Source organism: Pagrus major, chromosome 20 (genome assembly GCF_040436345.1).
Source record: "Pagrus major chromosome 20, Pma_NU_1.0".
Taxonomy (NCBI): Eukaryota; Metazoa; Chordata; class Actinopteri; order Spariformes; family Sparidae; genus Pagrus; species Pagrus major.
In genome coordinates this window covers 10,568,261-10,593,375 of record NC_133234.1, presented here as the reverse complement: position 1 = coordinate 10,593,375, position 25,115 = coordinate 10,568,261, and the positions used below count along the sequence as shown (strand labels likewise).

Below are 25,115 nucleotides of genomic sequence, written 5' to 3'. Positions count from 1 at the left end.
ATAAAACTCAATTTAAGTTTATGTTGTTACATTTTCTCATGTATATTTTGACTCAGTTATTACTTAAACCCATGGATCTATTAATACATCCATGCTTAAACCACACGTCATTCAGTTTTCTATTTAAAATAATATCCATATTAGAAAACACACTTTGTTGTGCTGATAGACTGCATCTCAGCACAGCTTTAAAGGTACTTTTCTTCTATACTTGAGTAATTCCATGTATTGCTGCTCTCTGCTTCTACTCCACTCCATTTGAGAGGCAAATACTGTTTTTTCTTCTTTCTTTCTTTTTACTTCAATACATTCAATTAATAACTTCAGTTGCTGGTTACTTTGCAGATTCTGATTATTAATACAAAATATAAAAAAGAAGATCAATTATGATTTATTAATTTTGGTTAGGAACATTTACATTTACAATATCCATTTTGCTGTGATAGAAATCAGTCAGTAGGTGGCGGCAAAGCACAGGTTATCAACACGGAACCTTTTAATCACCGTCGTTTGTTGCTGAGGGGACACACTACGGGGACGTACTGATTTGTGGTCAACTCGAACAACTGAAGGTAATCAAAACTTGTCACATTTTTGCTGCCACGTAGTTTAAATTGACAGAAATGTTATCACACAGTGAAATATCGTGTCAGTCACAATGTGTTAGCTTTGAAGTAGAGACGTCAGCAAAGTGTCTGAATTGCATAGCCGTTTAACATCGCGAGGCTGCTTTGCTAACGTTAGCCTGAACCTTAGAAGTTGTCTTTTATTTCCACAGTATCACAATAAACCACGTCCCTGTTGAAAGTTGACATTTAACAGCAGTCAGAAAACTGCAGCAGCTGACTGTCTCCTATATTTCTCTGCAGTGTCATACATGCCTCACTCCGAGCAGTGACAGCCAGCAGTGAAGCATGAATGTGAACCAGGGGACGGTGGGCAGCGACCCGGTCATTCTGGCCACGGCTGGATACGACCACACGGTCCGATTCTGGCAGGCCCACAGCGGGATCTGCACCAGGACGGTCCAGCACCAGGACTCTGTATCCTTACTCTGACTAACCGACGGTTACAACGACAAATCAATGTGATATTTAAATGTTTTTGGACAGTAGACAGATCATAAACACAGACATACTGTCCTACATGGAAACCCAAAGTCAAATTTAGAGTTTCCGCTGACATCTTGAGGAGCTGATTCCCTCATGGTTCAGTAAATTTGACATGGATGCTGTTAAAGGAGCTGTTGTTTACTGTCTCTGGAGCAGCTCCATGATTTGTCTGTAGATGGCATCATCACTACAGTGTGTCCCTCTGCTTTTTAGCACAAAGAGAGACTTGTTCAAATTTGAACTGAACTGTAAAATATAGAAACAACCTAAAACCAAACAATCCACTTCCTTAACATTTGCTTCCAGCAAGTAAATTCACTTGAGGTTACACCTGACAGGAGTATGATCGCAGCTGCAGGTTGGTTGAGAACTGTTCTCAAACCTCATTTCCTCACTTCTTTATTTCTCATATTAGTGTCATGCTTTATACACAGCTTGCATTGCACAGTTAAAGGAGCACTGTGTAGTTTTGGGGAAGACATTATAATCAGAAGAGAAGGATCTTCATTGACATTTTTTTTTATGCCTAAACAAACTAAATAAACAAACTCTCTTTGTTTTCATGACTGAATAAACAAACTGACCTTAAAGGACAACACAATTTCATACTGTTTTACTTTGTTTTTATGTGGCGGACCCTGCCACCTTTCTAGCTTCAAACAGTGTTCTGGGACCTTATTTTCCTCTGAGAACAGCTGGTTTATTCAGTTATTCAGAGTTTGTGTTATTACCTCATTAATATTGTATTCGTATAAATTCACACTCTTTGTTTCAGGTTATCAGCACATCCGCATGTACGATCTGAACTCCAACAACCCCAACCCGGTGATCAACTACGATGGCGTCAGCAAGAACATCACATCTGTGGGCTTCCACGAAGATGGACGCTGGATGTACACGGGAGGAGAAGACTGCATGGCTCGCATATGGGATCTGAGGTCAAGAAATCTCCAGTGTCAGAGGATATTCCAGGTCAATGCTCCAATCAACTGTGTTTGTCTGCATCCAAATCAGGTGAGACGAGGATCTAGCATGTATGTTTGGTTTTAACGTTATTGTCAAACAATTAGAGTATGTGCTTACTGCTCAAACAAGTCTGTAAACAGCCAGTGTTGTATGTTCTTTTAGGCGGAGCTGATTGTTGGAGACCAGAGCGGAGTGATTCATATCTGGGATCTGAAGACCGACCACAATGAACAGCTGATTCCTGAGCCAGAGGTCTCAGTCAACTCAGTTCACATTGACCCAGATGCCAGTTACATGGCAGCAGTCAACAGCTCGGTCGGTATCCAAACAGTTTGAACAGGCTGCCCTTTTTTGTTTAAAGTCGAGTGAAATGATTAAAACGGCCTCTTTCGTTCCTTTTGTGCTCCTCTAACAGGGGAACTGTTATGTGTGGAACCTCGCTGGAGGCATCGGAGATGAGGTGACTCAGCTCATTCCTAAGACTAAGATTCCTGCACACAAACGCTACTCCCTCCGCTGCAAGTTCAGCCCTGACTCCACGTGAGTGCCTTTATAAGACTTTCTATTGTTAAAACAATGATAAGAAAGATGATTTCCTGCCGTGATGTTGTTCAAGTGATACTGATTGTTTCCTGTTTGTTGTCATCTCCAGTCTGTTGGCCACCTGCTCAGCAGACCAGACCTGTAAGATCTGGAGGACGTCCAACTTCTCGCTGATGACGGAGCTGAGCATCAAGAGCAACAATCCAGGAGAGACGTCTCGAGGCTGGATGTGGGACTGCGCTTTCTCTGGAGACTCCCAGTATATTGTCACTGGTCAGTACATGAGCAAACATGGCAAAGGGGTGATCACTGCAACACAATGTCAACGACTAGCCTTACACTCATTAAATTGTCTTGGCCAGATGCATAAAACTCTGTGAAGATTTATCTGTCAATAAAAGGAATGGTAAAGAAGAAAAACTGAAAAGATTGTGTTGCATCAGCGAGGCTCTGCAACAGCATCAGATCAGCTGTCCTAACGTGACCCTGACGCATGGCTGAGGCCATTTATAGCGCCTGTACCACTAATTCATCACATGTACCTGTAAACCATCATTAGTGGTAACATTTAAAAATGTCAGAGGGGTGGCTGATGATGAATGTATAGAGCTCAGATTGAAACAGACTTTACAAAGTGCTGCTCATTTCAGGAGCAAATGAAAAGATCATTAATGGGGAGTAATGGTTCCAGTGGAAATACAAAGGTTGATCAAATTTATCACTTCCAAATGATGTAAATTTAAGTTAATTAATCTACCAAAAATGGCAAAAACCTAAGCAAAGGACAGGGGTGGAGGATTAACAAAGAGGATGCATTTTAGTCATTTTGCTAAGGATTTGAAACAGTTTGTGAAAGTTTTTTCTCAATAAACGTTGTTTCCTTAAATACCGCTCCGAAAGTACTAAGTGCTGTTAGAGAAGCAGGTAGAGGTTTGATAACTGGAGTGTAAATATACCTTTAGGTGAATATCAGGTTCTGACTCTTTGTTTCCATCCAACAGCCTCCTCAGACAACCTGGCTCGTCTGTGGTGTGTGGAGACCGGGGAGATCAAGAGGGAATACAGCGGCCACCAGAAGGCTGTGGTGTGTCTGGCCTTCAATGACAGTGTGCTGGGCTGAAGAGGAAGAGGAGGAGGAGGAGGAAGAAAGAGTGAGGAGACGGTGCGTGCAGAGGTGGAACGAGAACTCTTTGGAAGATGTGCCGTTGGCATCAGTTGGAGTTCTTTAACATTTTTCCCAGAAATGATCATCCTGAGAAAGTGTTTGAACATTACGATGAATCTCAGCCACCAGGATGTCTACAGTGCTCTTCCTTGACAGGTACCTGTAAGTATAAACAGGAGAGTACAGGCCAAATCCTGCTTAAAGGAACAGCACACCATTTTGCAGCAACTTTAAGTGGGCACATGGAAAAGTGTATGTACCAACAGTATGAAAATGGGTCTGATTGAAATATGTGAGAATGATCGATCCCTTTGTTTTTAATTTCCATTTCACCTTCAACTCAGTTTTATACAGCACCATATTTATTATATCAAAAGGACCACATTATTCACTTTAACCTGGATGTGCTGTGGAATTTATGTATTTCTCATGTGTGATATGTTTGATTCATTTAATTCTCTTAATTCAAAGTTGTGCTCTTGTTAATAATCACATGTGGGTCAGCGAGGTTCAAGAGAAAGTGATGTACATAAAGAGAATCCACAGTAAAGACGTCATTCATAGAAATAATTAGTTTGTGTTTTCTCCTTTTTTCATTCTAACGAAGAAACAGTGGCCAAAAAATCCACAACAGTCTTTTATTAGATGGATTGAAACACTCAGATCGCAACAGGAACAGTTACACATAATTACACTGCAGCAGTGGGTTACAGGAAACACAAAAAAAGGGGATCTTTCTTCTGTAATCTCTGAAGTGTGCCACCAGAGAGGGTATTACACATGAAGGGAGTGACGACGGGGCTCTGGCGATAAACGTGACAGCCTGTCTCCATCTCTTCTCTCTCGGAAGGATGGAAACGGACTGGGAGAGTTGGCTGCTTCACTGGTTTACTGGCGGCTGTATGGCACAAAGGAAACAGTCAAAGCTGGCTTTTGTTCTGTCGGTTTTTTGTTTTTTTTCTTGTAGAGGGAGCTAAAAAGACAACTTTGTTTCCCTGATCTTGTGCTGGGAGGAGAGGAAGAGAATACACAGTCACTCTGGTAGGTAGTAGAAGCACACAGACACGCAGATGTTGCTGGGGAAGCAGATGTCGATGCAGAAGTAGACCAGCCTCTGTTTGCCCGGGCCTGAAAACAACACAGGACACAAAAAAAACAACAAACATAAGAAACCATTCAGGCACAGTTAATGGCCTGATTATTGTGTTTTTGTACCCCAGTGTAGACGGTTGAGTGAGTACAAGTGTAACGTTCAGCCTGTCATTTACTGCATCAGTGTAAAGGTCACTGGGCATCATAGATTAAGCTTAGGTTTCAGCCTGACACGCTGCCAGCTGACTAAATTTAAAAGCTCTGTGCATACAGTGTCTGTGGGAACTGACTAATGGATCCCTGAGCTCCACTGGTGTGTAAGCATGCATACTTAACTAATATTATGATAAGATGACATTTTTTCATTCATTCATTTTCACCCAAAATGTCAAAATAAAAACTTACAGTGGATCACCATGATGTGTGTTCAGCCATTTTCCCAAAATTCCAAAGTGATGCATTAGGAGTGCATACTGACTCCATAATAAGCTGAAATGCTTTGTCGGTTTACTATCTTTTATTTAATATCCTTAGGTGTTGTGGTCAGACAAAACAAATACTTTGAAGATGTCTTCTTGATAAAGGGACGGATGCAGGAATTGTTTTACTCGCTTTCTTTAAAATTGCAAGCTAGGGCTTTTTTCAACATTTTCGTTAATTTCTCTGGTGACTGGTATCTAGGAGTGAGTGCAGGTCCTAGATCTGGTGATCTTAAATTATGGTAAGCAGTTATGGGTGGTTTAAAATTTAGAGTGATACAAGGCTATCAAATTTGATATTGGATTAGGGGACTGTTGGGCCTTGGCTGAGGTATGCGCTCTACTGAGGGATATTGTAGTTACAACTATAATAGTCATTAGTTGTAGCCCAACTAGTTTGATTTTAAATAAAGTTTTACTTGATTCTCTCTAGGCAGGGGAAATTCTGCTACTCCCATGAGACCATATCAGAAATCATTGGTTGTTTGTTTTACTTAGACAAGGATTTAAAAGATAAGGTTGAAAAATTTGATATTTTTCTTATTTTCAGTAAATCTAATTAAAAGACCAAAACCAATAATGTTGTAGTCTTTCACTGAACCATGTCTTAAGCAGTCTGCTTGAAGCCCAGTTGTTTCTACGAAAGAAATGGATATATAAAAACAAGTTAAAAATATATAGTATGGTATATGTTTTATATATATATGTACTGTTAGAAAGGGTGTGGCTAATGAAGCAGCTGGGCACTGTGGCTTTTAGCAAATGTCAATCAAACGAGAGTAAATGGTGCATTTGTAGTCTCTCTAGTTCACCTCGGTGGTATGTTTCCTTCACTGCTGTAAACACCGGTGACTGCTGCAGAGTCATTTGCAAAGACAAGACAAAAGGCAGATGTTGGTGGGTGTTAGTGTTTCTTTTGTCCAGCGTGACGGGGGATATAGATTCTTTAACGGTTTGTGATCATTGTCACATTTGTCAGAGCCTTTATTTTAACACAACATTTGATGTTATTGCCTTGTGAGGTCTGGCTGTTCTTACCCTCGGCCCTCTTTGTCCAGTGGATAGACCTGTCCTGACACAGAGCCTGGAGAGGCTCCTCCAGCGTGGACACGTCCACCTGACTGGCCGCCAGCACTCCCAGGAACTCTGTCTGCCTCTGGGTCTCGTTCCCAGACAGCTGGAAATGATTCTGCGGAGGACGGTATCACAACATCTCAACAGAGAATCAACAACAGAGAAACTGCAGGAATGAATAGAGACTCTGAAGCTGCGGCGTCATTTAAGAAGTGTGAGAAATCATATTCGACTCAACACTGAATGTAAAATGAATAAGCGAGGAGATATGAGGAAGACTGAAACCCGAGCTGCTATTAGCCCGATATCTTCGCTGATGAGGTCAACACGGCATCACATTTGCGCTCTTATTCGTCACAAAGGCTGTGTGTAATTGCACCACTTACACTTCTGATTGGCTCTGATAGTGAACCACTTAAAGTGCTGTTATGCTCGAGTGGGTCACGTTACAACCAAGAAGCCCATTGTGCTGCAGAATAGAAGGACCATCCACAGCTACTCTCCATCCATACAGGGCCTGGACCTCCTATCATAGATTAAATGACCGCAATCAACAGCTACGAATACCGAGGAGCTGTATGAGATACGTGACACCGCAAGACCGGATCACAAAAACTCAGAGACTCAGCTTTTGATGCGTGGAAATGAGCTATTGTGCAAAAGATGATAAGACGGAGAAACAAGACTCCATCTCAGTTTACCTGCGAGGTCCCACAACTCAGCGGTGGTCTTTCACCTGCACATATTGTCAAATCACAATTAAGAGTCAAGACTGACTACGGATGTCAATATTACAGATCCAGGTATTCGCCACAGGCTGTATTTTAATCCAACAGAGAAGTCTTAAAAGCCAATGATCCCTCACACAGAGTGGCCATTGTGCCCACATCAGGGCTCAGGCTCACTGCCTCCTGTAAGAAGATCCCGGGCAACACCAAGGGGGCCTGGAGGGATCAGATGTGCTGAGGAATTCAGCCGTGGAGGCAAAGAGGGAGACTACTTACTCTTCAAGACTCTGCCTTTCACCCCTCTCTTTGTACGGAGCAGGGAGGAACTCATGCAAAAAAACCTATGAGACCCAGCAGGTCCTGGCTCAGTGGTGCATTTGCTTCTGTTATGAGTCAGAAATGCCAATTCACTCATTAGCCTGGGCGGCTTTTGAAACACCTGGCAGAGCTTAAAGGGCAACCACGACTTTCTTTCTCTTTTATTCACCCTTTAGTACGTTTTTCATGTCGAGCTTTGTAGTCTCACATGTCCTGGACGCAGTGAGGGAAACCCTATTGTATGACACGGCTGCTCAGTTCTCACGTGTTGAAATGTCGCCACCCGTTACCTTGTATGTCGACTCGTGGAGGAGGGAGTGCACATTGTCGTAGTCGGACTTCTCCATCTTTCGCAGGAAGCAGCTCTCCTGGTCCACAGGTTTGTAACAGATCAAACCCTGCAACACAAGAGCACACAATCAGTCAGGTTTCCCTAACAGGATCTGCAGACCCTGTCTTTCCCGGCATGCACACTATTCTGCCAACATGGAACGGTTCTGCTCCATTTTGTGCACCTAATTTTGTACCGTTCAGTAGTTTTCAACTGAAAATTAATTGGTTCAAAACCTGGTAAGTTGGTTCCCAGCCAGAAGCCAAAAAATAGTGGGAACCATCATGGGCAGTTCAGCACAATCTATTGATGACACATCCTTGATTACTATGGTTCCACCCAAAACTGTTGGAAGCGGTGGCTGGTTCACTAGATAGCACAAAGGTTCCAAGAATTGTGAACAGAACTTGTGTTATTATTATATTGACTGGAAAAACTAACTAAGTACTTTTGTTCCCTAAACGTAAGCAAGTTTTTAGTTCTCTAAAGGTGCCTAAAAATAACACATCTGCGTCAGAAAGCAGGAGAAAAAAGGAAAATAAGTGAACTTGGTGCAAAAACAATTGGTCCAAAGTGTAACATTAAGTTAAATCATAATTAATGTTGCTCCAGAGCCAAAAAGCAACAAAATATGCATTATGAGCAAGCTGCTGTGGCTGAATGGCCTGAGTATATAAACCCTCACCCAGGGGACCAGGGTTGTGTCACATCTGAGACTGAATGTTATAATGTAGACTAATTATTTTTGCACTAATTAAGTTCACTTCTTCAATTTTGATTATTTATTTTTTCTTTCCCTGCTTTCTGTCGCAGATTGGTTAGGTTTAGGCACCAAAATTACTTGTTTAGGTTTAGTGAACAAAAGTACTTTGTTAGGGTTTAGGGAACTAAAATACTTCAGGAAGAGATGGTTTAGGTTAAAGTAGACCCTTTTACTGTGTTAACCACAACATCAGAAAGGATAACTTCTCCCTTGTTCACTTTTTACTGAGTCGCAAAGCTATAACATTACAAAAAGATGATTGGTCAGTTGCAGACAGTGATAGTCCTGGAGCAACATTAATCATCATGTTCCAAGGAAAAACACCAACACATGGATATCAGACGGTACGGTATCACATATCTCATGCGTATCACTTAGACGTACATGCTTGATGTCAAAGAGCACAGTGGACGTCTGATTTGCTGGTGAGGTTACACAGAAGGTCACCAGGTCATTCTGCTGGTCCACAACGGCCGACTGGTTGATCAGAACTCCAGTCTGATCTGGAACGGTGATCCGGACAATCTGTGAAGACTGACAAAAGCAAAAGACACATGTTGATGCAAACAAGGTCAGAAATACCCGCTGGGACAATATTCAGGGGTCGACAGCCATGTATACCTGAGAGTGAGGTTGCGACAGCCCCAGATGCCCCGTCAAGCCGAGGGCAACGATGACCAGGAGCAGAGAGGCCGAGAGGATGACCCAGAATGCTTTGTGTGGGAAGTGGGACTGGGAGGACGCAGCAGAGTCCCCATCCTGAAGAGATGTGTCCACACACAAGGACCAGTGACAGGCTTTTAAAACGGTGCTCATCATCTCATAAACACAAACCTCAACCTCATTTTGACTGGCTGCTGAGATTTGTACTCAAAGCATCAACATTAAATCACATCCTATTACTCTATGCTTGTAGTGTAGCAAGTTTCCTTGCCTCAACCCATTTTCCAGCTAATATGCACTTTTCCTTGGTCAGAACCTACTCTTCAAATTAAAAGCCATGTGCTTACCGTGCACTGTGCTTCCTCCAAACGGTTGTCTGAATGTTTCCAACACCTCACCATCCTGTGTCCCTTGACGGCTCCTCACTCGGACTGCTCCCTTCTCGCAGCTATCGGCATGGAGCTGCGATCATGACCAGCGCTGACTGAGACTCAGTACACCTGGCCAGCTTCTCTTTGTCCCTGCAGACCTCCTCCTCCCCCCTTCACCCACCTCCTCCTCCTCCTCCTCCTCTGGCCTCACCGTTTCCCTCCCAAAACAGTCACCCACTTCACACAAAACTCTGCGTTTTGCCAGACTCAATTTTCAACTTCTGTCTTCCGGTAATTTCCTCCTTTTTTTATGTCTCCCCTGCCTGATACGACTTAATATGCCTCTCAAACATTATCCATCTTTCCACTTCCCTTAGAGGAATTGGCCACCCTCCCCAGGACCAGACAATGGACAAAGGGGTGAGGCAGGCGCAGCTTGGGAAGCCTCTCTCATCAGGTGAGAGGTGATAAGCGCATGGTTGTGACTGTTGTGGCTTCTAGCTGATGACAGCCCAAGGTGACTTAGAGGGAAGTTTGCTGTGTTCACTTTGAAGTAAACCACAGAGAGCAGACGCTGATTTGGTGAAGATAGTTTGTGTTTTATTACGAATTCAAAGATTGCTTTCAGTGATTCTGGGAGTCGAGGACAAGTCATAAAAAAAACAGATGGTAGAAGGAAGATTGGATTACCTTTACAACATGTATGGCAGTCTGTTAATGACGGTTTCACAAATGACATGAGAAAACAAGGTATCATTGCACCATCCCGAGAAAGTAACTGCGAGTGTGAGGTGTGTAAATAACATTAAAAAAAACCCAGACCCGTTCAGTGCTGTTTAGCCCCATTGTGTGGCTGTTATTTATAGACTTTGGAGCAGAGCTGTAAACTGGACACACATATATTACCACACTGTCAGCACACATTTTGCGTGCTCATTTCCCTCTTTGTGTTTGACTTGTGGTTGCCTCAGAGGAGATTGCATCACAGACAGGGTAAAGACTTTAAAGGTGCACTATGTAGTTTTTTTGGGAAGAGAAAAATCTTCATTGACTGATATTTTTATGACTAAACAAACTAAATAAACCAACTCTTTGTTTTCATGACTGAATAAACAAACTGGCTTTAAAGGACAACACAATTTCATACTGTTTTACTTTGTTTATATGTGGCGGACCCTGCCACCTTTCTAGCTCCTAACAGTGTTCTGGGGACCTTATTTTCCTCTGAGAACAGCTTGTTTATTCAGTTATGGAAAAGATAAATAGTTCTGAGTTTATTATTACCTCATTTATATTGTAAATATTAAAATTCTGAGTTTGAATTTCTTCTCCAAAACTACGTAGTGCCCCTTTAAACTCACTTTACTAAATAAAAGAACATACACTCTACTCCTTGAGTCTTTTGAACACTTAAAATACACTGAAACAATACTGGAAAACGTTGTTCTTGTGTTATTAATAATAAAATATCAATATAGTATTAGCTTAGCAGGTTTTAGTAATGGTGTAGTTTAATAATAGTCTTTTTCTCCTCTGTCACGCAGCAGCTGGCAGCTTGGTTGTGACTTTGTTATAGAGATGATCTTTGTCATATTAACATTAACAAAATATATTCCCTTTTTAGATGTGAATACTCCTCGAGCTACACTGTGGTTTCATCCCTGCAGAGCAGGAAGAAGGTCAGCGATGCTCTCCACGTAATAATCTGGCACCATCCCCTGCCTCTCCGTGCAGCCGCTCTTTTGATGGGCCTCGGCGTCCGCCACAGTGCTGACTCCCGTGAGAGTGAGCAGGGTCTTGAGGCCGCAGTTGGAGCCCAGCATGATGTCCGTGTCGAGGCGGTCGCCCACCATCAGGCAGCGCTCGCGCTCCACACCAAACTGGGAGGCCACGCAGTCGAACATGTAGTGGTTGGGTTTGCCCACCGTCTGGGCCTGGCGCTGGGCCGCTGTCTCGACAGCCTGCAGCAGACAGCCTGTACCTGGGAGGAGGAGAAGAGGGGACCTTGACCTTGACATATTTCTGTCATTGTATTGTTGTAGGTTCAAGCATGTAAAACCTGTCTATAGAAACATTTTGCATACCTACAACAAGAACACATGCCTTTGTGTCCTGGACAAAAGGCTTTCCAGGAAGAAGATTTCATCTCATTTGGTTTATACAAATGAGAAAGTGTAGCATCTGACAAGTGTATGCATAGTGTGAGAGTGTACGATTATAGTATTGATAAGCCTCAGCTCTATCGCCTTGACTCCATCCTAACCTCAACACAATGAGAGAAAAGACATGCACTGACATGGCCAGATGACGAATGATTAACTTCTATTCTATGACCTGATTGATTAAAAAATCAAAATCAAAAATGTGGATTTGGAGAATCGTGACACCCCTAGTGTCTAGGAGGGGAAATAATATCTTTTCTAATCAGTAAGGGATGTTGGGGCTTTTGAACACTTGGATTTCATGTTTTTTACATTTATAAACAAGTCTCCATCTACTTCAGTTGTTTAAGAGAACGCTGCAACTCCGTTTTGCTGTGAAGCTCCAGAAATGTTTGGTGGACTACAAAACTTCACCTGACTTTCCATCGGCATGGCTGTGTGTAGATAATGCCTGAATTTAAATTTTTGGGTGAATATACCCTTTAACTTTTAAAGGGGGCACTACGTAGTTTCGGAGAAGTAATTCAAACTCGGAATTTTAATATTTACAATAATAATAATAATTATGTAATAAAACAAACTCTTTCCATAACTGAATAAACAAGCTGTTCTCAGAGGAAAATAAGGTCCCCAGAACACTGTTTGAAGCTAGAATGGTGGCAGGGTCCGCCAAATATAAACAAAGTAAAACAGTATGAAATTGTGTTGTCCTTTAAGTCATGAAAACAAATAAAGTTTGTTTATTTACTTTGTTTTGGCATAAAAAAAAATGAGAAGATCTTTCTCTAGTGACTTAAATTTCTTCCCCAAAACTACATATTGCTCCTTTAAGTTTAAATTTTTTTAACTTATCAGGTCATGGAATATAATTGCATCATTCATTGTGTATTTAAGGGCAATCTTGTTGGTAATCTGGTCAACATGCATCAAACCACCATGTATAATGTGTGCAGGAGCATCCAGTGAGCCCCCCTACCTGGCACCGCCTTGCCTCCCTCCAGGGGCAGCCTGGTGTCCCTGTTGGTTCCCACGAACAGGCAGCCCTGCTGGCTCAGGTACTGCAGGGCTCTGTTCAGCTTCATGTAGCTGAAATGTTCATCGAAGCCGACCAGCACCGCCTTCACCTCGGGGTCCAGATTCACGTTGGCCCAGTCGAGCTGCTTCCCGGTGATGAGGTCAGGCCCCACCCCGGTCTGCTGGATCCCCACCGCCTCCAGCTCCTGCCTCATCGCGTTGCTCCCTATCAGGTACACTTTGCCCTGCAGCTTGCACACCGTCTTCAGGTACATGGCGGAGCAGTACGCCGTCCCGAACACCTCCTCCTCCTTCGCGTTGAACCCCAGAGTTGTCATCTTGTCGGCGTACATCTTCCTCGTCTTGGTGCTGTTGTTGGTGACGAAGAAGACCTTCTTCCCCTTCTCCTTCAGCAGGTTAATGACCTCCGCGGCGCCGGGGATGGCCTGGTCCCCCCGCCAGATGACCCCGTCGCAGTCAAACAGCACGCAGTCCACCGACTCCAGCAGTTGTTTCACTAACGCTCCGGTCAGCCGAGCACATTTGGACCCAGACATCAGGACGAGTTCAGCAGAGCCGCTGTCACACTTCAAAACCAAAAGCTGTCCGTCAGTGCACGTTGCGAGCGGAGTTAGGACGGGTGGCAGGCGCTGTCATAAAGTACGTCGCGCTGTACGTAAACACTGAGCTTTATATTTGTGAGGGGGAAACAGAACAACCGGTTTGGTTCGTCTTGCAGTTGTGCCTGATAAAAAGCCTGACCTTTCTCTGAGTGCTGCTTCAATTCTGCAGTTACTTCCGCACCGGCTTAAAGCGACAGGAACCACACACACGAAGAAGAGCCGCCCCACTTCCGGTCAAGAGGTTATCACTATCCTCGCCTCAAAACATGTTCGTTTCAAATAACTGAGACACGACACTGGGTTTTTATAAGTTTCATGACTATTACTAAATTTAAAAAAAGTAAGAAAACAATGGGAGCCTTATGCTAAAGAAATGTAGGGGAAAAAGCTACCCCTAATGCTATGAAAGCTTTAAACATAGAATGAAGAGTGAAAATTCCTATTGACCTTGAACACTCCTTTTATGTTTCTGTCGATGTATGGTCTGTAAACTGTGTATGGAAATGTTTTGCATACCTACAACTAGATCACCATTTGAAAACATGCCTTTGTGTCCTAGACAAAAGATTCCAGGAAGTAGATTTAATCTTTTCTTTTCTTTAAATATACAAAGGAGAATAATATGTTGCAGCATCTGACAAGTGTTTGGTATTTTAAGCATGATTCAGTGGGTTTCTTTTGTAATTTTAACTTTAGAAATCACTTATGTATTTATTTACCCTCTACCTACCCTTAAAATATACCCATGCATGATTTTTTAAAAAAAAATTAATTCCTTTCCAATTCCTTCATCATGTATTAAAGAAATTTCAAGAGAATAATGAGAGCATGTATGTTGTTTACTCCAGCGTTGGAAGCGTTAATGCTTTAGTTGATGGGGGGCGAAGAATAAAAAGGAATTAAATGATGTGGCCTAAGCTGTCAGGTAGAACATTTGATTAACAATAATCCGATGCAACAAGGATTACTTCTGTGTTGATGCCAATGTTGTCAGAGGATTCAGTTAGTGACACCTTGTGGGAGATGGACACCAGAGCCCGTACTGAAATCACTGACATAAACTTTATTTCATTAGTCAGCAGTAGTTCTTCAGGACAGTAAACAAAAGGAGATGTACAGTAAATGCAGCATAACAGCGCAGAAGGTAGTGTCTTTATTCAGTTGTCTTTTTTCCGAACAGGTTTCAGAGGGAAGAAAATCTCTCCCAGGTTTCGGAGCAGCCCTCTGCTGTAGTAGTATCTTTTAGAGTGGTCTGGCGCCGGGTTACAGAGGTGGTCTGCCGTTGTAGTTGGGTGGCAGTGCTGACAGACGTAGCCTCGACTTTTGTACCACTCATTGGAGGTCTGGTTGACGAGGGCCAGGTAGGAATGGAACAGGGCGTAACCCGCCAGGAGGAAGAAGACGAAGACCAGAAATCCCAACATGAAGACGATCCGGGGGAAGGTCAGGAACAGATGCTGGAGGAACAGACGGTAAATTAAAATCAAGTCCAACATGAGATACAACATATGTAATACACAGTATGTCAGCAGTCATAGGTCTCACCTGTACAACAAACAGAGGCCCCGCTGGCTGCTGCTGGCCGTGATCATCTATATAACTGGCCGACAGAAGCCCTGACCTCAGCACGGCATGAAGCAGCATGTCTCCTGTTAGCAGAGCGATGTCGCCTGCCATGGCGCACACGCTGAAGAGGTAAAGCAGGAAGTAACCTGTGTTCTGAGCACCGATGCAGTTGTTCACCCAGACGCAGTGGTGGTCGAAACGTTGGACGCACCTGTTGCAGACCCCTGAAACACAGACAGTGTTTTCCTGTGAGCACCGAGCGCAGCAACGATGAGTGCAATGTTTGTTTAATTATCAAACCCAAAGGGAAGCGAACAGCTGGTACTCACTGCAGTGTTTGGAGCGAGCCGGTTTGACAAGCTGGCAGGTTGGACAGGAGACTCCCGGGTGAAACAGCCTCCTGTCATACGGATAGATGTGCAGCTGGCTGGCGACTTTCTTCTTTGTCACTGTGCCTGCAAGAGTCAAGAGGAGAGAGTTGAGAAAAAAAACGTACTATAGTGTAAAACAAAACATATACAGGAGAGCAGGATTTGAAGGCCGGGCATCTCTGCAGCACTACAGTACTTTTAAAAATTATACCTTTATCAAAAAAATTCCAGCTGCTGTGATTTGGATATTGCACGTTGCTATATTACACTCTCGATAATATTTCTATTAACTGTGCAGCTCTAAAACAAATGTAAACTAAACCAAAATGTGAAAAGAGACAGGTGCTCTGAGTTGAGTTTGGTGTCAGGAGCATAACAGAAGACAGAACAGAGAGTGGAAATGAGCTCAGTAGCTACACCTGGCATTCCCAAGACGTGGACTCACATGAGGATACATTTGCTTGCTTTACTGCACCAAGGGTGACGCTGTGCCGCCTGTCCCTTGATAACCATAAAATTGTTTTACCCCCCCAGTGACAAAATGAAAATGACGTGTAATTACTCCTCAGACTCCAAAATATGACAGCACGCTGACGAAGAATGGATGTTGAGCATGCTGGGACGAGATCATTTTGAATACGCTTGAGCTAAATTGACCTGGATCTCTCTTGATGCAGAGGTAGAAGAAGAAGGTCTTGACGGCCAGCAGGACGTAAGGCACCGACAGGCTGGTCAGGGTGGTGTCCATCTCCCTGCAGAAGCCAAACACCTCGTAGGTGAACTCTGCGTACACTGCGGCCTCCAGCAGGAAGTGCAGATAGATGAACATGTTGTTCCTGCAATTAGAAGCGAATGACGAAGAAGAGTGAAGGCAAATACGCAGGATTATAGCTGTTTGACACTAAAAATCTAACATTAGAACATACTACAGAATATATTGACTTCATTTAACTACAAACCTTTGATGGAACAGCCTGTGTAAGCTCCACTGTGACAACTTCTGGAGCCATTTTGGTGTGAAAGGTGAAACTACCTGTGAAGACATTTGATGTAAAAACCAGTGGAACAGCGCCACACAGTGTCGGGTCGTGGAAACACAGTTAAAATGCTTATTTTCTCACCCTTCCTACACAGTTGAAGACGATACTAAATGGAGTTTGCTGCTGGCCTGAGTACCTGCAGACGAGCACTATACATGTCAGCACCACCACGACGTAGATGGCGAACAGGGTGAGGAAATCCATGTCTCACCTGGCAGCGTCAAGAGACACAACACAACAGGTGTTTATGGTCGAAACTCTCAACGAACAGGTAGCAAACTCAACAAGAAGCCCTATTAAGTTTTTCTGTGCATTTAGTGTAAACACTGTGAAGACTTTTGAGCTAAATAACGCAGGGTGTGTCTGCGAAAACGACTCAAATGAACAAGTTTACGTTAGCATGCTAATCTACGTCAGAGCACAGTGTTAGCAAACCTGCCTATCTGTTCCCGCTTTCTCTACGTGCTAAAGCTGTTTACACTTATCGTTTTCTTTTACCTTCTAGTCGAGGTCACACATAGCTGCCTTTCAGTGTTTTATCTCACGTCAACATGGTTGATTTGGATAGCGCCAGCTTCACTTTCGGTCCATGGACATGCTCTGTAAACACTGCTAGCTAGCTACTTCCTTAGCATCGAAGTAGCTAAATTCCAAGCTAACAGCTGAGGGGCTGTGCTAACCTGGTGCTAACATGCTGCTGCAGGGAGGTAGGAGGAGTGTCTGTCGATATAAACATGATATTAATAGTTACACATAATGTTAAAAGTCCTTTATTTTTCCATAAAATCTATCCTTTCAACTGTAAACACCACATATTCACATTGACGGACTTTAAAAGTTTTGAGTCTCCTCTGTGTTTATCAGAAATGTGTCCTTTTTTTGAGTGAAAGGGAGATGTGATGCATTTAAGCTTTCCCCTGGTCAGTTCATCACATTCAAAAAACACATTAAAGAGGCACTATGTAGTATTGGAGAAGAAATTCAAACTGAGATTTTGAATATTTACAATATTAATGAGGTAATAATACAAACTCAGAAATATTCATTTTTTCCATAACTGAATAAACAAGCTGTTCTCAAAGGAAAATAAGGTCCCCAGAACACTGTTTGAAGCTAGAAAGGTGGCAGGGTCCGCCACATATAAACAAAGTAAAACAGTATGAAATTGTGTTGTCCTTTAGGGTCAGTTTGTTTATCTGTTTATTCATTTTTGGGTGAATGTATCCTTTAATCCCTCCAAGTCAGACATGAAATCAGACCGCTTCAAAACACTGGGCTGTTTTCCACAGTTTGGCTTCAGATCCTGCATAAGTAACTAACTTTAAGTAACTGAGTATCGTTTTCTCTCTGTCACTGCCATCCAGTCCACACAATGCAACGAGGCATCACAAGACACCTGTTGGATCTGGTTGCCGACATGGCCCGACACTCATATTACGACTCACAGTGCTGGAGAGGGGAGCATCACTCAGGAGCTCTGCACGCACATCTATGGATGCTGTTTAAAAAGGTACAGAGTGTGTGGCTGTGCTGGTGTGTTGATCATTTTAGATGTTTCCGACTGAACATTAGACATGTGGGCGCTCACTATCAATGGAGTGTATTTGCAGTTACTGTTCAGGGTTGAGAAGTGTTCCTGAATAATTTTCGCCTCATTCATGACTAATGAAGTGCTAGTTTTGTTGTAAAGATGAATTCTTTCACTTCCTTTGTTTTTAATATAAAAACATCTAAAGTATAATATGTATGCTCAAATGTGTAAATGATCTCACAGAAGAAGGATTTATTACAGTTTTATTAACTGTCTAAAAAGGCTGAGACAGTTTGATTTGTGCGTCTGCCATCATGTCACACACGAGTACCCGTCTTGACTGCAGTGTAAGAGGAGAGTTTGATTGAAGTGAACCGGGTCTGTTTGGAGATACGGCCATTTGTGTTTAATTATTCAGTTGGTACCGGACGGCCTGTTTCTTATTGGGTGCTTTGCCACTAATGACAGTTTACACTCCAGTAACCTGCAGGCTTCCTCTGCACTTTCTCTTCAGCTGGAGTGAATTCTCTTTTAAATTTACAGACTGCAGACAGACGTGTCTTTAAAATTCACTGTGAGCAATGTTCTCTTTTCCTAATGACTTAAGTCAGAAAATGTTATTCTTAAAAACGAACTGCTTTTGACTGGTACTGGTGTTCATTTGTGATGGCCCTGCACAGTTATTCTGGCTGATTTGACCATCACTGTGTTTGGGTTAGTTGGTTTAGATGTGTATTATGTGAGATCACCAAACTTCAGGAACTAAAGAGAATGATAAAGGTAGAGGTCATCCCACACTATCAAGTTAAAAAAAAGTACCACAGATGTTATGGAGATGGATGTTTAGGGTCTTTGAACCTTGGCTTTTAAAGGTTGTTAAGCCTAATGTGTAACAAGCAATAGCCTGTTTGATTATCAAGCAGACATGGAGCAATATTAGCTTTCATTTGGAGTTGTTTTTCTGTGAGCAGTGTTCACTCTACTGGCTGTGTTTTGTTCTCCACCTGGTCCTGAAAAATGTTTCTGGGTCTTTTGCTGCTAAATGTCTCACTCAGTTCACCAGCTAGTTGCTAACATGCCCATTTGTTGCATGGTGGATAGAGTGCATTGGGTTTGCAATTGCCTTTTTGTTAAAACTGCCTGGTGTGACTGGAAACGGGTTACGAAGTAAACATTATAAAAAAGCAATCATCAAAACGCATAACAATCGACAGGTGGTCATTTCTTACATATTGCACCTTTTAAGCCAAATGGATTTGAAAGTTTTTGAATAATTTGGGATTTCAAAACGCTCTCTGGCAGACAGCAATACTTGCTGTTTGCTATACGATGCATAGATGACACCAATTCTCAGCTGGACTTTCACATTTTTTCACTTCCTCTTTGATCTAAATTCAGCCTCTGATACAGACAGTAGCATGAAACTGCAGTGTTCTGTCACACATTCTCACTTACCACTACATAAAACATGCCCTATGGTATGCACACTTGTACAAAATATGGTTCCACTATAGTCAATGTACACAGTCATTGAAGGAGGGGAGCATGTGTTCCTTCAGTATTAATGACGGGGGGGTGGAGGAGAAGATTCAGCTCATAATCCTACTAATCCTACAGGCTAAACTCTTAAATTGCCCCTGCTCCTTCTCAATGGACTGAACACTTCAGCGTGCTCACACACACTGACACGCAGAATTCCAGGCAAGCAGACGCTCCAATTAGTACTCATCAGGCTCCCTTGCATCGACGCAGAGTGATTCTGGGCCAGGAGCGGTCCCTCGGAGAGCCACCTAGCCGAGAGAGGAGGAGGAGGAAAAAGACACATTGGTGTATTTATAGAAAAATGAGGCCTCACAATACCCTTTTTGGAGAGAGAATTATTAAGGAAGCGAGGTGCGCGGGTGCACGCGTCCCAGTTTTCTGATTAACACTGTGCAGGCATGCTGGCCCTAGGATGAATCAGGGATGAGACGCAGGAATAACTCCTTGACACACTCGCAGAGAGACTGCGCTCGCTTCTTGTGCACACTCACCCTTTGCACATGAGGACACGGCTGTGGCTTCAGTGTGGAAGAATGGGGCGATATTTTGAGTTCGTCACCCTTTCTGTTTGACTTTGGGTTGTAGGGTGATCACAGGGGAGTGCTTTTTTTCTATCATTATATCTGAGAAGACAGATTGGACATCAGGCTGCTAGCAGGCCACCTGCTATCTGAGGGTCAAGATGAAGAAGTTTTTGCAAAACAAAAAAGGCCGATACTCTTTTCGGCAGAGCAAACGAGGCGCTCGGTATCCAGCTAAAGATTTCTGTAAGTCGTTTGTCAGCTACGTCCACTGTGTGAGTCCTGCTGTGGTTTTGGAGCACATCATTAGCTTCCAGCTGCGCCAGAGGGTTTATGGTTGATTATATTTAGCCAAATCTAACATGTCAATATGTGTAATTCTGTATTTGTCATATTAGGGATGTTTTTGAAAACTGCCACATGTGGATTAATTCAATCTCATTTTAATATTCTAGTCCAAAATTTGGCCTTCCACTGCCTCCATATTTGCTAGTTTACCTCATCTGGTTATTTTGTATCTCTTACTCAGTGGTGTGCTCTGGTACCTTATTACATAATTACCATTCAACAGGGCAGACTTGAATGTGCACTGTGTAAAAAAAAAAAAAAAATTGCTGGAGGAACTTTTGTCTCTCAAACTAATTAAGGTCACATTCTATGCGATGGCTTAATTTGATTTGCTGCTGCTGAGTTTGTGAACCAGGTCAGGGTTAGAGAGTGTGTCATGGTTCAGGGTAGAGGGTTACAGAGCTGCACTCAATAGTACAACTTGAGACACAGGAGGAGAGACAGGGAAGGAGTGCCTTGAGTTGGAGCTCAGGCATGCAAAGGATTATTTGATCCAAAGGGGTTTTTGCAATGTCGATAGACTTGAATATATTGGCCACCGTGGGTAAGTGTGTGTTTTTCTGCATTTTTTTCCTCTGCATTTTTGTCTGCAGTCCGCTCTCTGACACCCTCGGATTATCCTTCCTTTCTCCCACCTCACCTCACCTCACCTCACCTTTTTCCTTTCCTGCCTTTAGTCCTCAGCATGCCGTCGAACAATCAGGGCTGGCCCGATGAGTTTGGCTTCCAGCTGGGTGGGATTGGACCCAGTTACATCCTGTCCGTGGAGGAGGGCAGCAGCGCCCACCTGGCGGGGTTGCAGGCCGGGGACCAGGTCCTGGAGATCGAGGGTCACAATGTGTCGACGCTGGGTCCCCAGGCTGTCATCGCCATCGCCCAGACTCAGAAGAACATCCCTCCCAGTATCGGAGTGGTGTCCCGCATACAGCAGGTATGACAGCTTTGAATCCATCACAGCAGTAATGCATACGTGGTTTAAAGGTCCCATATTGTGCTCATTTTCAGGTTCATTTTTTTATTTTTGGTGTCTACTAGAACATGTTTAAACATGTTTAAACATGCTTTATTGTTTAAAAAACACATTTTTCCTCATACTTTCCATTGCTGCAGCACCTTCATTCATGCTCTTTTTTTGTGCCTGTCTCTTTAAGGCCTCCCTCCCAAAAATCCCAGTCTGCTCTGATCGATCAGCTCTCATAGGCCTGAGGAAGCACCAGCCACCATTATTCCGCATCAGCGGTGCCAGTGTTTTTGCCACCATGGCTGTGCTATTATATCACAGAGACCTGCTTTATAATCAAAAATCAAATGGAAACTCACTTTTCTACAATATGGGACCTTTAATGCCTGTGGAGTTACTCATCATAGTACAGTAACCATGTATCCAGAGTGACTGAGGGGTGTGTTCTGGCTCAATTAAATATAATTCATATTTATTTCCTGCCTTACAGATGGACATCATACCGGGTCCGGATGGTCGTTTTGGATTCACCATCGTGGGAGACTGCCCCCTGCTGGTGGAGGACTGCTCGCCTTGCTCTCCAGCCGGCCGCGCAGGTCTGAGGGCCGGGGATTACGTCATGGAGGTCAACGGCATCCCCGTCAGGCAGCACGAGACGGCCGCGGCACTGATCAAGGCCTCCCAGGGGAGGACGCTCCGTTTGGGGGTGCTGTGCCTCGGCCCAAGGCAGAAACACAGCATCAGCATAGAGGACAGTCAGATGGGAGGAGAGGTGGCGAGACTGGACCGTAAACATAAAGCTCTGGAGTTCAACCGGAGGGTACGTTTAGATAGACAGCTGAGTGCCAGTAAAGTGCGATATCTGATTCGGTTTAGTTAGTTTAGTTTAAAAACCCTTAAAATGTTCTTTCTTAATCAGCTTTTTACTGTGAGCAAACAGACATAAGTGTTTTTTGTGCTCTTCCTACTGGTCTGAAGTAGGCAGAGTGCAGTTGAAAAACACTGTATTTGATTCTGATGAAGCCTGATTTGTGGTAGGGTGCTTGACACTGACAAAGAGCTCGAATTAAAGAGCCATGTGACAATGTCATTTCATGCTTTGGGGAAAAGGTTTCAGTCGTCTCCATTGTAACCAGGTGCTATCCTTCAGATGGCTTGTTTAGTTACATTATATCATCCCAGTTGGTATAAATATCCTTCTGACAGCTTGTTTTGTTACCCAGTCACACTGTGCAACGATCCAGGTGTCAAACATAAGAGAAAAGTGAGGCGCGCTTGCCTCCTTGTGTTGCCAAAGAGATGCTATTTCTATCAAAGATTTTATAGAGAAATACTTATATTTTGAACCCAGGTTTTCAGTGACATGGGGACCAAAATATAAATAAAAAATGTCTTTGTAAATGTTCTAGTAAAACTTAAGGAGTTTCCTTATAACAGGGCGTTCAGTAGCTCTGCTAAATCCTTCAATATTCAACAAAGTTACAAGTATGTGTGAGATTTCCAACAAATAGTTTCTACTGTTAAAAAAACTGTTGAAATTGTTTGGATGAACGGGAAAACGTGAATTATTAATACATAAATAAATATAAAATGGACTAAGACAGAAGAAGACCAAACTCAAGTGATGTTACTCTGAGTAAGACTAGTTTCTGCTTCAAAATATAGATGTAAAAGTGTTGTTATGGGAACAATCTGGCACTATGAGGTGACAGCATTTTCCCCTGTTTTAAATTTTTTTACTGACTCATTCTCAAACTGCTCCGAGACTCTTAACTGTTCTATCCAATCTCCATCAGGTTGAGCAGATTCTCGGCGACGAGCCTGAAGTGAAAGAGAAACTCTTCAGCGTGCTGAAGCAGTACGCAGCCGAGAAGAGGGTCGAGTGGTTGGCCTCGGTCCTGCCCGACATACTCACCACTGATGAGCATCGACAGCTCATAGCCAGCATCAGGTGAGAGCCACATGTATCAGATGTCAATACATTGCCAAACATTGTGTAGGATAGACTGCTGGTTAGAAGATGACTGAACATTCTGTAGAGAGCATGATGCTCTTTTTGTTTTAACTTTATTTTATTGTTTTCTGCCAAAAACACAACAGACAGGGTCATCATAGCTGGTGATCATTGGTGAAATGCTTGAAATTACTTCAGACTCAAATGAGGTTTCCAGTATTTTTCAGGTTTTGTAGTGGCATGTCTCAGAGAAAACGTCAGTGGTTTCATGATAGTGTACTGGAGAGCATTATTCTTGTTTCCTGCCTGAATACACCAACCCACTCCTTGAGAGTTGCTACCCATTGACCAGAAAAAGTATTATCTTGGGCAGTCTGAGACTCATCGTGTCTCTCCCCACGTTTCCTGTCATCCTGTGCTGTCAAACTGTCTATTAAAAGTGCATTATGTAAGATTTTAATTTAAAACATTCAAACGTCAGCTAAAATTATCAACAGAATTGGAGGAAATATCAAGTTTGAAGTTTGGTGAAAGATATCTATGTATTTTCTTGCAGAGACATCTATTAAAGTTAGCATGCTAACCAGCTAGCCCCAGCGCCCCAAGGCTCCTCTGCTGGTGGCTTGAGCACACAGTGCTGGCATACTTGTGTCTGCTAATAGGACCGCTAGCTACTCAGGTAACTGAGCTAACTAGGTAACCGCATTTACAGTTAGCAGCAGTCAGCAGTTACCCTGGTGATATGCTGCCCCTTATTTGTTTGGAGTATGAATTCAACAGGTAATTCTTACATATTGCACCTTTAAAGTCAAAATACTTCCCAAAAACTCTTGTGTTACCTTCCTAGTACAGACTGTGATCCAATGATAGTTGCAAAGCCTCCGGTGTTGATCGGTTATTACTCTCACTCTTGGTATTGTAGCCCCAGTGAAAAGTAAAATAACCTGCAGGGATTTAATTCATAATGACCACGTAAACAGGCTTTCCCTGTTGGTCGCTCTGCTGCAGATGGATTGGACCGGGCTCTCGTCTGCTGCCAGCCATTTCAGAGCTACTTTTTAGGTTTAGGTGGGCCCCATCTGCCACCCGGTGGGTAAGTCCACACTGATGCTCCAAGTCACTTAAAGTGTGATCAGTGTTAGTGAAACTGACATGGAGGTGGCCCGAGCTTAGAGTTTTTAGTGGTAAATGAGGATTGGCAGCTGATGAGCCAAAGACAAATTGAGATGAGTACTCTGGTGGTCATGCTGCTTGGTGTCCTGCAGTCCCTTCCAGAAAAAAAACAGAAAGGACAAAAAGCTGGAGCTGCAGCCAGCAGGTTTTATTTGAAGGTGTGTGGCTGCATGTTTCCACAAAATGGAAGAACGGCACAGGACTGAACGTGAAGAAGCACTCAGGTAGCCAGAGTTCTGTGTGTGTGGTGGTTCTGTGCCAGAATGACCAGCACTCCTGCCTCTCTCAAAGTCCCCAGACAGTTTGTCCACAGATTGCACTTCTTCCACAAGTGGAGCCAATCAAACCTTTTGTTCCCTTACTACGCTGGCTCCCTCCACTACTACACCACTCTGAGCGGTATTAATATACCGTATGAAGGGTTTCCAGCAGTATGAGGTCAGCGCTGAGGTAGTTTGGTCGGTTCCCTTTCTTGAATTGGATTTTTTTTCTGCCTTAAATTGGTCATTAATAATTCAAAACTCCGTCGGCTGAGAACTCCTAATTTGTATTATGAAAGACACTCCTATTTGCACCAGCACCAAAATTAATAATAACACCATCTCTGTGTGTTTTTTTTCATCCCCCACCCACCCATCTCACAACTCTCTCACCTCTCTCTCTCCCCCTCTCTCTCTCTCTCTCTTAGGGGGGGTTGTGTTTTT

General features: G+C 43.2%; 5 protein-coding genes across 5 annotated transcripts in view; 2 read left to right on the top strand and 3 right to left on the bottom strand.

The window, feature by feature from the left end:
* The first annotated feature begins 476 nt into the window (after positions 1 to 476).
* mlst8 (MTOR associated protein, LST8 homolog (S. cerevisiae)) lies at positions 477 to 4,356 on the top strand. The gene is made up of 8 exons (XM_073489926.1): positions 477 to 572; positions 870 to 1,043; positions 1,419 to 1,470; positions 1,888 to 2,126; positions 2,241 to 2,393; positions 2,494 to 2,618; positions 2,731 to 2,894; positions 3,623 to 4,356. Exons 2-8 carry the CDS (start codon positions 915 to 917, stop codon positions 3,739 to 3,741), a joined length of 981 nt encoding a protein of 326 aa, XP_073346027.1. The 5' UTR covers positions 477 to 572; positions 870 to 914; the 3' UTR covers positions 3,742 to 4,356.
* A 94-nt stretch (positions 4,357 to 4,450) lies between these two features.
* On the bottom strand, positions 4,451 to 9,649 carry bricd5 (BRICHOS domain containing 5). Its single transcript, XM_073489927.1, has 6 exons — positions 9,582 to 9,649; positions 9,193 to 9,330; positions 8,956 to 9,105; positions 7,768 to 7,875; positions 6,396 to 6,546; positions 4,451 to 4,914 (listed from the first exon to the last, which is right to left on the bottom strand). The coding sequence occupies exons 1-6, from the start codon at positions 9,633 to 9,635 to the stop codon at positions 4,820 to 4,822; spliced, it is 696 nt and encodes a 231-aa protein (XP_073346028.1). The 5' UTR covers positions 9,636 to 9,649; the 3' UTR covers positions 4,451 to 4,819.
* Positions 9,650 to 10,183: 534 nt separating this feature from the next.
* Positions 10,184 to 13,598, bottom strand: pgp (phosphoglycolate phosphatase). Its single transcript, XM_073489788.1, has 2 exons — positions 12,744 to 13,598; positions 10,184 to 11,586 (listed from the first exon to the last, which is right to left on the bottom strand). Exons 1-2 carry the CDS (start codon positions 13,336 to 13,338, stop codon positions 11,261 to 11,263), a joined length of 921 nt encoding a protein of 306 aa, XP_073345889.1. The 5' UTR covers positions 13,339 to 13,598; the 3' UTR covers positions 10,184 to 11,260.
* An 849-nt stretch (positions 13,599 to 14,447) lies between these two features.
* On the bottom strand, positions 14,448 to 17,000 carry zdhhc4 (zDHHC palmitoyltransferase 4). Its single transcript, XM_073489855.1, has 7 exons — positions 16,880 to 17,000; positions 16,463 to 16,592; positions 16,301 to 16,374; positions 15,999 to 16,177; positions 15,300 to 15,425; positions 14,950 to 15,194; positions 14,448 to 14,861 (listed from the first exon to the last, which is right to left on the bottom strand). The coding sequence occupies exons 2-7, from the start codon at positions 16,583 to 16,585 to the stop codon at positions 14,562 to 14,564; spliced, it is 1,047 nt and encodes a 348-aa protein (XP_073345956.1). The 5' UTR covers positions 16,586 to 16,592; positions 16,880 to 17,000; the 3' UTR covers positions 14,448 to 14,561.
* grid2ipb (glutamate receptor, ionotropic, delta 2 (Grid2) interacting protein, b) overlaps positions 16,556 to 25,115 on the top strand; it is a 41,607-nt gene continuing 33,047 nt past the window's right edge. Inside the window, exons 1-5 of the mRNA XM_073489854.1 lie at positions 16,556 to 16,652; positions 17,746 to 17,891; positions 21,001 to 21,254; positions 21,775 to 22,104; positions 23,081 to 23,235. Coding sequence (XP_073345955.1) covers positions 21,009 to 21,254; positions 21,775 to 22,104; positions 23,081 to 23,235 — 731 coding nt within the window. The 5' untranslated portion in view covers positions 16,556 to 16,652; positions 17,746 to 17,891; positions 21,001 to 21,008. The remainder of the gene's footprint in view (positions 16,653 to 17,745; positions 17,892 to 21,000; positions 21,255 to 21,774; positions 22,105 to 23,080; positions 23,236 to 25,115) is intronic.

Excerpts from the sequence above, each read along its gene's own strand:
- mlst8 (XM_073489926.1), top strand. The coding sequence starts at position 915 with ATGAATGTGAACCAGGGGACGGTGGGCAGCGACCCGGTCATTCTGGCC. Across the intron at positions 1,044-1,418 it reads CGGTCCAGCACCAGGACTCT|CAAGTAAATTCACTTGAGGT; the intron begins GTATCCTTACTC and ends ATTTGCTTCCAG. Across the intron at positions 2,394-2,493 it reads TGGCAGCAGTCAACAGCTCG|GGGAACTGTTATGTGTGGAA; the intron begins GTCGGTATCCAA and ends CTCCTCTAACAG.
- bricd5 (XM_073489927.1), bottom strand. The coding sequence starts at position 9,635 with ATGGTGAGGTGTTGGAAACATTCAGACAACCGTTTGGAGGAAGCACAG. Across the intron at positions 9,331-9,581 it reads TGGAGGAAGCACAGTGCACG|GATGGGGACTCTGCTGCGTC; the intron begins GTAAGCACATGG and ends ACATCTCTTCAG. Across the intron at positions 7,876-8,955 it reads TGCTCTTTGACATCAAGCAT|GGTTTGATCTGTTACAAACC; the intron begins GTACGTCTAAGT and ends CTTGTGTTGCAG.
- pgp (XM_073489788.1), bottom strand. The coding sequence starts at position 13,338 with ATGTCTGGGTCCAAATGTGCTCGGCTGACCGGAGCGTTAGTGAAACAA. Across the intron at positions 11,587-12,743 it reads GGGAGGCAAGGCGGTGCCAG|GTACAGGCTGTCTGCTGCAG; the intron begins GTAGGGGGGCTC and ends TCCTCCTCCCAG.
- zdhhc4 (XM_073489855.1), bottom strand. The coding sequence starts at position 16,585 with ATGGATTTCCTCACCCTGTTCGCCATCTACGTCGTGGTGGTGCTGACA. Across the intron at positions 15,426-15,998 it reads CTGCATCAAGAGAGATCCAG|GCACAGTGACAAAGAAGAAA; the intron begins GTCAATTTAGCT and ends TGACTCTTGCAG. Across the intron at positions 15,195-15,299 it reads GGCTCGCTCCAAACACTGCA|GGGTCTGCAACAGGTGCGTC; the intron begins GTGAGTACCAGC and ends TCTGTGTTTCAG.